This window comes from Wolffia australiana, chromosome 20 (assembly GCF_029677425.1).
Source record: "Wolffia australiana isolate 7733 chromosome 20, ASM2967742v1".
In the NCBI taxonomy this organism is placed as follows: Eukaryota; Viridiplantae; Streptophyta; class Magnoliopsida; order Alismatales; family Araceae; genus Wolffia; species Wolffia australiana.
The window spans coordinates 817301-827677 of NC_135854.1; the positions used below are offsets into that span (position 1 = coordinate 817301).

Genomic DNA, 10377 nt, shown 5'->3' on the forward strand with positions numbered 1-10377 from the left:
TGCACCGACATGCTCCACTGATTTGCTTTTGAGAGGAAGAAGCCTTTAAAAAAATAGTTCCAAATCCTTTTAGATCAAAATATCCATGAGTGATGTTAGGATATTATGGCCTCTAAATTCTTCGTCAAATAGCCTACATATAATTTTCCCCATCAAAATTGATGTTTAAGACATCACATGCCCAAAATCAAAATTTTACACTCATCAATCTAACTGAGATTTCTTCAGCGTTGGCATGTAGAATATCAATATATATTCTCCATGCGACTTTAACATGGAGAATATCTATGCCACACATCTTTTGAATTGCCTTTATATGTTTCATTAATGCCTCAACTGATTATGATTCAGATGTGATTCTAGAATCTAATAAATATAGACATGAAACAAAGTGTAACGACCATTATTTGATGTCTCTCTGATCATCAAAAATTTACCTTTGTGTTATAATCATGAGATTTGATTATCCTATTCAGTCTCAATATTTAAAATATCCAAATAACTAAATATACTGTGTAAATTATTTAAATATTAATATTTAATTTATTGGTTCCTAAAAAAGCAACAAATCTGGATTTTTTTCAAACGATAAAAATTAATCACAGGAATACGAAAAATAACTTATTTATGAGTGTGTATTCTAACATGGAAACTATTCATTCTATGCAAATGTAATTTCACATTTCGAGATTTTAGAGATTTATAGGGTAAATTATTAGAATTTATGTTATAAAAAACTAGAACTCCAATGAATTCCTGAGCAATTTGGTCAGTGCTTATTTTAATTTGTCTAATAGGTACTTATTTTAAAAATTGATAATTTTTAAAATATTCATTGGACCACTGAAAATGTAACTATCTTCCTTCATGAATTTTAAATTCAAGAGAAGGTTATAATCGATATTCCAACATAATATAATGAAAAATGTTCCAGTTATAATTAATTGATTCACAATATGGCTTTTTAGAATGTAATCTGTGAATAATCATTGGAGAATTATATTGTGAGTAGTATGAATATTTTTTCAAAAATACTTAGAAAAAAGTAACAAATATAGCATGGTTGCCACCATATGACGATACCACACGTTTTCTTCAAAGGGAAACAACTCTAAGTATAACTATTTCAGTTTCTAATGAGACAAGGTCATCATCGGTCTATAACATAAAACATAATAAAGATACATGATTGCCTTGGTTTTTAATCATCTTTAATAACATGACAGAACTTTCAAAAACTGAAAATTTATGACATACACGAGCCAGACGTTTTAATTGATTTAAAAGATTGATTTTTTTTTATTTTTCAAAAACGTATGACTGTATTAAAAACATACATAAAATTAACTTTTGGGATTATAAGTTCTGGAAGAACATACACACAGTACATCAGTGCCCAAGATTTGATGGCATGATTCCTGCAGTCCTCAAGATCAGAGAGAATCATTTCAAATTTTTACGAGTGAGCCAAGGAAGTAGAAAAAATATTGTGAATGGACATGGGGAAACAGGTAGAGATTGCCACACACCATTTTCACTATGACTAGAAGTACAATTTACAAGTGATCACATATTATTTGAGGAGTCAAATCTTCCTTGAGTACAATTGAGTACGATTTACAAGTTATCCCATGAGAAAAGGCATCTAAAAGTGGCATAAAGTTTTGGATGGGGACACTGGCCTGCTAGGGGGAAGCTCCCCCCTGACCCCCACCCCCCCCCCCAACTGATCGTATAGTTGTTGATCCGTGACGAGCCCCTCTGGATGCCTCGATAACGTGCTTTGAACTATCTATGAGCCTAACATAAACCTAAGGTTTGGGGACAACTGACGTGTGATGGGATACGATGGACGTGACTGAACGGAACGGCATTTTGGCCAGTCATCCGTTGGAGATTGCAGTTTCGTTCCGTTTCCATTCAAAGGGCTGGACAGAATGGATGATCCTACCAGCCGAGAAAATCAAAGGCAACCGATGACGGTAAGGAACAGGGAGGGACAGTGCAGAGGACACAAAGGCATTTGTCCCATTTCCCTTTCTAAGACAAAGAAAGATGACGGATGATGGTATGTTCCGTTTCGTCATCCGTCCCGTATTATACTTGTTTAATTCGGGCTTGGGCTTTGGGCCTAGTGATAACTTTTTACTGGGCTTTTATGAAAAGTGGGCTTTGAACAGTACCGCCCTAAATCGATATCTCTCCGCTTAGAGCGCCGCCGTCGCCACAGCAGCGGAATCGCGAATCGCCGGCGGGGAGAAGCGTCAACTTCGTTTTTCGGCGATTTTCTGGTCGATGAATACCTCTTTCCATATTAGATTTTCTTTTTGATTTGTTCTCTTTGTGCTCCTGAATTTTGTTTTTTTCAATTCGGTCGACATTTGGTCGGTCTTTGATGGAATAGTTATTGAGATTTGTATTTGGTCCATCTCTGTAGATTTGTGCACCATGGCGACTGTCGTGCCCCTGTCTGAAGAAGATCCGATTCTCGCTGTCGTCCGATACACCGCTGAACTCGCGTGGGCGGACAGTGGTGCCGAGGTATGTTGAAATTCTCTGTGATTTAATTCTCTACCGTGCGAAGTCCCTTATGATCCTGCTAATGTGTGATTCCTACGAATCTTGTCTTTTTTAATCTTTTGTCTTCGGCTACTGCTGAATTTTGAGTTTTTTTTCAGAGGGACTATCGTTTGTTTTTCTCTTTTCAGGGCTTTGAATTTTTTAACATGATTTCTAGCTATCTTCAAATGATGATTATCATGAACGTACACAAAGCAATCTATTTTCTACTCTGGAGGGATTTGCCTTTTCTGACTATGTTAACTTGCTATTTTAATTCAATTTATAAGCAGCTCAAGACTTTTTTTTTTGTTAGATTGCTGAAGCCCAGGTTTCCCAACTATTTGCTGAGGCTGCGGACTCCATAGTGAAGGGCAGATGGCTTGATCTCGTATCTCTTATGCTTGCATCGGCTGAACTGGTCTTCCCTCGAGTGTCAGAGAAGGGTACACATTAACAACGACATTCAAAGTCAAAATTTACAAATCTCGGCTCTTAAATCTGATGTTTCCCGTCCTAGGATGAAGTTTTTTTTTCATAGATTATTTGCCATCGTCACCTACTCTTGTAAAGAGTATGATGACGATCCACTCATCACCATCTTAGTTGCAGACTAGTGAAAAAGATGTAGACGATTTTACTGTGGGGGTGTTCTGGAGAGAATTCCTCCCTCTATCATTCTTCCCTTTGTCATCATCTGCCACTACAAAGATGCCGACGAAGACTATGCCAGTTTCATCTTTGACATCATAGATGTCGACAAGTGACGATGACGATATCAAGATTGCCATCATCATCATCGTCGACATCCTGGCACAGATGGAGAACATGGGTGGTGCACTTTTTCATTGTTCTCTCGTTTTGATGATAACCGTTAAAATGCAAGTGGTAAATCTTAATGGATTTTTACGTCTTTTAGTCCTCGATCAACATGATAATTTTCCATTATCATATTCAGAAGCTGACGTTTTGGGTTTTGATGCATTCCTACCCTTCATATTTTCATATTTTATACTTTCTTTCTTAGATCTGGAATGCATATTCACTGTGATCTGCGACCTCGTCACAAAAACTACTTCCCTGGATGAGGTTTTGGAGATGGCGAAACTCGTTACTGCAAAACTTCTTCAGCAGCCTGGGGACAAGCCTTCTTTGCGTTTGAAGATGTAAGATTTGCGTTTTATTAAACCACCGTTTTTTTTTCTGAAAAGTTTTATTAAACTACCGCTAACTCTTCTAATTTCTTTCTGTTTTCCACTCTGACTCAGTTTATTCAATCTGTATAATCTATTGGAGAACCCATTTTGCAAGTTCTTTGTTTACACTAAGGCACTTGAGCTGGCAGTCAGTGGGAAAGTCACAGAGCACATTGTGCCAACGTTTAAAAGGATTGACAGTTTCTTGAAGGAGTGGAAGCTTGATAAAGTAGATGAGAGGTCCCTCTTTCTCACCATTGCTAATATTTTAAAGGACCACAAAAGGTAATGGCGTTTAGAAGATAATCTTCGAATTTTTTCAATAAAAAAATCTCTGCTTAGTCCTGACTCCTACATTTGATTAACAGTCTGGGGAAGGACTACCTCTCTTTCCTTATCAAGTATTTGGGTACTTTCGCCGTCGAGGATACATATGCTCTGAGTGAAGCCAAGGATGGGGCGGTGAGAGCTGTTATTGAATTTATCAAGTCTTCAGACACTTTTCAGGTCTGTTACTGGGGAAATTTCGTTATGTTGGTTCTTTTTTTTTATTTATCTTGTTGCCAAGTGATTTTTTTCAAAAATCTTTTTCATGATCACTCTTTAAATCCTCTCTTAAAACCTTCTCCGGACACTAAACTGTTAAATAGAAACCCCAAACTCTAAACCCAAAATGTATAAACCTACACTTGAATCTAAAACCCAAAAAACTGAACAATCGCACTTTAAACTTTGTAAACTGATTGGTAGTAAATTATGATGGAGATTTGTAAATATCTTATTTTTTGCTGAACCATCTTGCATGTCTTTTTAAAACCTTTTTCCTGATGCATTTTCAACTATTTTAAAATCTTTTTTGAATACGTAACCATAAAACTTGACCCTACCCTCTGAACACTAAACCCTAAATCCTAAACCATAAACCTTCACCCTTGAAAACTGAAACCTATACTCTAAAAACTCTAAACCCTTCAACATTTGAGATTTTTTTTGTAAAGAGTGATGATGGAAAAGATTTTTGAAAACCCTTCAACACTTTTTGCTTGTTACACCTTGCCAGTTTTTTTAAACCTATACTTTTAAAACCATCGTGGCACACTTGACCAGTAAAATATGAATCCCAGATTATAGACACTAAACCCGAAACGCAAACCAGAAACACTATAAATTAAAATGTATAGCGCAAAAGCTGGTGCTTTGAATTTGAAGCTTTTTCATTCGATCTTGGAATAACCCTACACCTTCTAACTAGTTCTGATGATGATGTTTTCGTAAAATAGCTGTTTTATTTAATACAAGTATAATGTTCCATGCAGAGCGATTTGCTTGATTTTCCAGCCGTTGGGCAGCTGGAGAAGGATGCTAATTACAGTTTAGTTTATGAGTTGCTGAGGATCTTCCTCACTGGGAGGCTAGATGCATACTTGTCATTTCACGAGGTGCACCAAGACCTGCTGAAGAGCTATGGTAACAAGATCTAGTCCTCAGTTTAAGTTTATTTGCGTAATCATATGACTAAATGTGGATATGACCCGCTCTTAGGGCTTGTTCATGAGGATTGCGTGACCAAAATGAGGTTGGCAACGCTGGCAGACTTGGGTTCTTGTGAATCCGGTGAAATCCCCTACAGTCTGATCAAAGAATCGCTTGCTGTAAGCTCCATATTGTTTAATTTCAATTTCCATTTTCATTTTCACCGTTTATTTACCCTTCCTGATCGCAGATCTCCGATGAGGAAGTTGAATATTGGGTTGTCAGAGCAATTGCGGCCAACCTTCTTGACTGTAAGATGAATCAGATCAGTGAATCTGTGATCGTCAGGTAGTCTAACGACCTTCTTTTTCTTTGTTAGCCTTTTAACTTGTAATGGATTGTTGTTATCATGATGTTAGGGGTAGTCATGATAATTTTCATGAATTCTTAATATCAAATATTACTTTGGGAATTGTCATTGGCTGTTACTGCTCTCATCTTTGTAACTGCTATCATCAGGATTCTCATAAACTATTATATTCTTAATTATTAGGAACCATCGCAGTAGTATCATCATAGTACAGGTAGGTGTGATCATTGGCAAGTGACATTGGTCACAGAGGCAAGAGAGGGCCAGAGAAGATAGGAGGTTGAACAGAAGGAAAATAACTCCATTTCATTATCATTGAGATGGTATATACACGCCTGGCCTATAAGCAGGTTTTATATGGCCCAGTATGACAGCTATATTTGCCGAAAACTATGTGCAAACCGTGAGGAGCATGTGCCATGATGTATATCTTATGACGATCATTACAATTATCATCATTGTGAACGATGATGATCGAATCACATTTATGACTTTTTCATTAGTTGTTTGTGTTTTCATCGTTGTATCTGTTACCTATCATCTGCATCGTGTCTTAAACTATTATTGTCTTTATTATTGACAATCATACCATATCAGTGCTATTATGAATGATGATTTAAAATTCACATTTAGGTCATCATTAAGCATCATTGCTATCATCATTGTTATCCGTCGTCTGCATCATCATTAACTGTTACTCTCTTCATTATTGAGAATCATCATCGCCATAAACAGTCGTATCATCAAGGTGAGTTAGTCATGATCATAATTGTGAGTGATGATGATTGAATCATATTTAGATCATTCTCATTAAACGTCATTGCTTTCATCATTGTTACAGCTATCTGTAGTCCACATTATGAGAATCTATTAGTGTCTTCGTTATCGACAATTATCATCATGGTAGAGGTAGCCACGATCATTGTGACGAGTGTTAAATGATCGAATCTCATTTACGATGCTTTCATGAATCATTTCCGCCATCATTGTTATTATTATCATCTGCATTATTCTCTTCATTATGTACAAACATATCACCATTGAACTATTCATGATGAATCTCATCATTCTTCCTTTCCACAGCCGATACACGGATCGGATATTCAGCTTGGCGCAATGGAAAACTCTAAGATCAAAACTTGGCATTTGGAGGGTATGCATATCTGTTCTTGCCAGTAATTTATTATCTATTTATTACCCCTTGTTAAAAAACGCTGATAGTCTTCGTTAAACTCTCAGGAAAGAAATTTTCCATTCCTCGTCTTTTCCATATTCCCTTTAATCGAAATGCTGTTAATAATTTGGCATGACTGGTGAATTTCTTTTCAAATAGCTCGCCACTTGAAATCTAATTAAGATGGTATCAGTATCTCTCTTTAATAATCATCTTGCATTTCATGATTTTATTGTCACTTTCATGCGAATCTCATAAGTTTCGAAATCTTCATTTTAAATTGCAACCAAATACTCATCAATTTAGTTTTTGATAAAATCAAACTTGTTTTGCAGGGAAATGTCACCAACCTGGTGAACACTATTCAGGCCAGCAGGAGTTCAGAGGAAGCTGTGGTAGCCATGTAGAGAGAGAAAAGGGGTGTGCTTATTTTCCATTTTAGGTATTTCGCTCACTTAATTTAATCATTTTCCACTAGATGATGAGAAATTTTGTAGCTTTCTGTGTTGAATCTGTTCTATATCGTTTTCTCTATCTTCTCTAGATTTTCAAAATCAAGGATAGAGAGCCATTCCCAGAGGGCTGAAAGATGGCTCTAAGTTGTAATGTTCTTCACTAAAAGGGAAGAAAACGGTAGGAACATGTGATGGTAATACTTTTTGTTATTGTTTTTTTGTTTATCGATGAGTGATGTAAACAAGAAACAAGGTATGTGATGATGCAACTCATTTTTTCTTCTCCATAATTCTCAAATGGGTAGAGGTCGGCTGTATTTTTCTTCTGTTTGACGTAGTTAAGTACCATTTATTGATAATTCCCACAGCAAATTAGACACCCAAAGTGGTTTAAGAAGGTAATCATGAACACCCTATCGAGTTCATACTCATTTCTGAAGAAACTGTTGAAAATATCCAGAAATGTTATTGAAGATGAAAAGTCATATTATTTTTTTCTTCTCCATAATCCTCAATGATATGGATATCGGCTGTATTATTCTTTTACTCGAGGTAGTTAATTTAAATTTCAAACGGCAAACTAGATAACAAAGTCATTAAGGGTGACCAAGTCTGCTTTCTAAGCAATGAACACCCAATTGAATTCATACTGATTTCTGAATATTTGTTTGAAAATCTCCACAAAAGATGGGTACCAATGAAGAATAATATTTTTGGGTAGGAAAAAATAGTTGAACACAATTTTCCTCTACATGATTATTAAAAGGTGTAGAGAAAGGATGTATTAATCTTTTTATTAGAGGTTGTTAAATGTGATTTTTTAAACAATTCAGATAGCTAACTAGACAAGCAAAGCTGTTAAATAAGGAAATCATGTCTGCGTTTTAAGCAAGGAACACCCTATTGAATCCAACCTCATTTCTGAATAAATAGTTGGAAATATCCACAAAAAAATGGATGCACTTGGAATATTCATATCTTTGGATAAGATTAATCAGAGTTTTACAGCGCGATTGGGAAAAATGTACTATAAAAGCAAGTCAGATAACATAACACCAAGGTGACACTCAGGGGGGATTTTTAAGATGAATTGTTATAGATCATTTGTAAAATCAGAAAAAAGACAGAAGGAATCTAGTTGTTGATGTTAAATTATTGTTTATGACATTTTCATCTATGACAACAAAAGTATCAATTTTCACTTATCAGTCTCATCCAGGAAATAAAATTACTGAACGGCTTATTAACTTTATATGATTATTTAGATGATCTGTACTTGTTGGGAAAGGGTCATTTTAATTTCTCCAAGATCAAACTAAGTAATAAATGATGTTTCAAAATGAACACAAGTTTAAAATACTGCTGACTAAATTCAAAATGATGTGTGATGAGAAAAAAACAAAAGCCAGAGATACAAACCTATATAAATATGAAAGTATACTTTTCTCTGGACCAACGTTAGTTAATGTAAAATGCAACAAAAATGTGAAATAGACACTTTTTTATAAGCAATTATTCTTCCCCCTACCTCCCTCTTTCTAAGAAAATGATAATTTAAAGTTACTATGATGCCATATAGCCCCCTTCTAGATAGCTTTTGAGCCACTGAAAATGGGATAATGAAAGAAATAACCCATTCAATGTAGAATATATTTTAATAATTTCAAAAGAAACACACAGATACACCATATGAACTTGGAATAATCGCACTATAACATAAAAAATCTCACAGAGATCTAAAATCACAGAGCACAAAACTTTCAAGTGATTTAAATATTTCACCAGAAACTACCATTAATTTTCAAGTGATCTAAAATCACAGAGCACAAAACTTTCAAGTGATTTAAATACACCAGAAAGAACTACCATTAAGTTTCATTTTAAATAACCACAAAGTAAAAAAATATCTTAGATACCTTACACCTAGACTTTTGCCATTTCATATTGGCTTGTTTCCAGTATATTTTATTCTCCTTGGCTGCTTCTTTGTTCTCTTTAAACTCTTGGTGTTTAGATTTTCTTAGAAAGAGTGGCATTGATGTCAGGTTAAACTAATTGATATAAGGCAAGATTCACTTGGAAATACATTTTTGAACATTCATCGAAATGCCATTTGTTATCATTACTGTGCCATTGCATGAAGTCAAACGGTTATACTGGTTATCTCTTTGTCTTCCCTCTTGTTCTCAATAATCAGTCATCCTTGAGGAAATTCATTCAATTATAATTATAATCTCATATGGTGTTGGTGATATAGTAGTGTTGGAACATGATCTTTTCCTTGTATTGGAAGTTTTTAAAATTGTTACATTATCCAGCATAAAGTACATATCCCTTATTTATGTTTTGGCTGAATAAATTTGGCTTCATCCACCACTAATAAAATTTTCTCAATCCAACCAATTTTCATGGAACCCTTGTTGATATTTAAGTTATTCATCCTTTTCATGCTCCTGATGTATGCACTTATATACTCTTTTTGTGTTTCCTGCTGTTTTAGTTTCAGATGAACTGCGAAAGTTATGGATTTTTTATATAGGTTAATCTGAAAAACCTTGTCCATTGATTAATTTACCTATTCATATTTCTGTGCTTTATCACATTTTATGAAAATTATACTGTATTTTCCAATGTCATAAATTCAAAATAAAGTATAGTACCGTTTTCTTTTTTTACTTATTTTTATAGTAAAATAACTATTAGGTTATACACAAGAGACGAGAGAGAGAGAAAAAAAATATATAATTTTTGGTCTAGGAGATCAGCATATCAGTCGCTAAAACATTAGAACTACATAAACATTCATTTCATTTGAAAGGCTTGCCACATGGTAGCCCAAGGCCGGACACATGGAACCATTATGTTTAACGGGGAAATCAGATTGAATATGCACATCCCATGCCTGATCATCCCTATTAATTGGATTAATCTATTAGACATGATCAAAATCCAACATACTTTTAGAACTAACCTTTCAGTCACATTATGACTGAGCTAATCACCAAACCCTGTGAACCAGGCCCCAAAAAAAAAGGCTCGTGCAAGTAAGTGGTTGGTAAACTGATATGATTTAATGATTGATTGAATAGCCAATCCCAAACCAATGAATACAAGTCTACGATCCACCTATTGGATCTGTTCATGTATTCA

The 10377-nt window shown here is 35.0% G+C and overlaps 1 protein-coding gene across 2 annotated transcripts; it reads left to right on the plus strand.

Annotated features, from left to right (window-relative positions):
* Positions 1 to 2137: 2137 nt before the first annotated feature.
* On the plus strand, positions 2138 to 7510 carry LOC144716161 (uncharacterized). 2 transcript variants are annotated; one of them, XM_078591232.1, is made up of 12 exons: positions 2138 to 2291; positions 2438 to 2541; positions 2876 to 3005; positions 3587 to 3725; positions 3828 to 4040; positions 4124 to 4262; positions 5072 to 5222; positions 5298 to 5407; positions 5479 to 5576; positions 6682 to 6751; positions 7108 to 7214; positions 7317 to 7510. In XM_078591232.1, the coding sequence occupies exons 2-11, from the start codon at positions 2449 to 2451 to the stop codon at positions 7177 to 7179; spliced, it is 1215 nt and encodes a 404-aa protein (XP_078447358.1). In that variant the 5' UTR covers positions 2138 to 2291; positions 2438 to 2448; the 3' UTR covers positions 7180 to 7214; positions 7317 to 7510. The 2 variants fall into 2 exon arrangements, with proteins under 2 accessions (XP_078447358.1, XP_078447357.1); XM_078591231.1 differs by having other exon boundaries at positions 7108 to 7510.
* The last annotated feature ends 2867 nt before the right edge of the window (positions 7511 to 10377 follow it).

What these genes read in the sequence shown, in the direction of transcription:
- LOC144716161 (XM_078591231.1), top strand. Translation starts at nt 2,449, where the DNA reads ATGGCGACTGTCGTGCCCCTGTCTGAAGAAGATCCGATTCTCGCTGTC. An exon ending in CCCTCGAGTGTCAGAGAAGG is followed by an intron (nt 3,006 to 3,586) that starts GTACACATTAAC and finishes TTTCTTTCTTAG; the next exon opens with ATCTGGAATGCATATTCACT. An exon ending in ATTTTAAAGGACCACAAAAG is followed by an intron (nt 4,041 to 4,123) that starts GTAATGGCGTTT and finishes TTTGATTAACAG; the next exon opens with TCTGGGGAAGGACTACCTCT.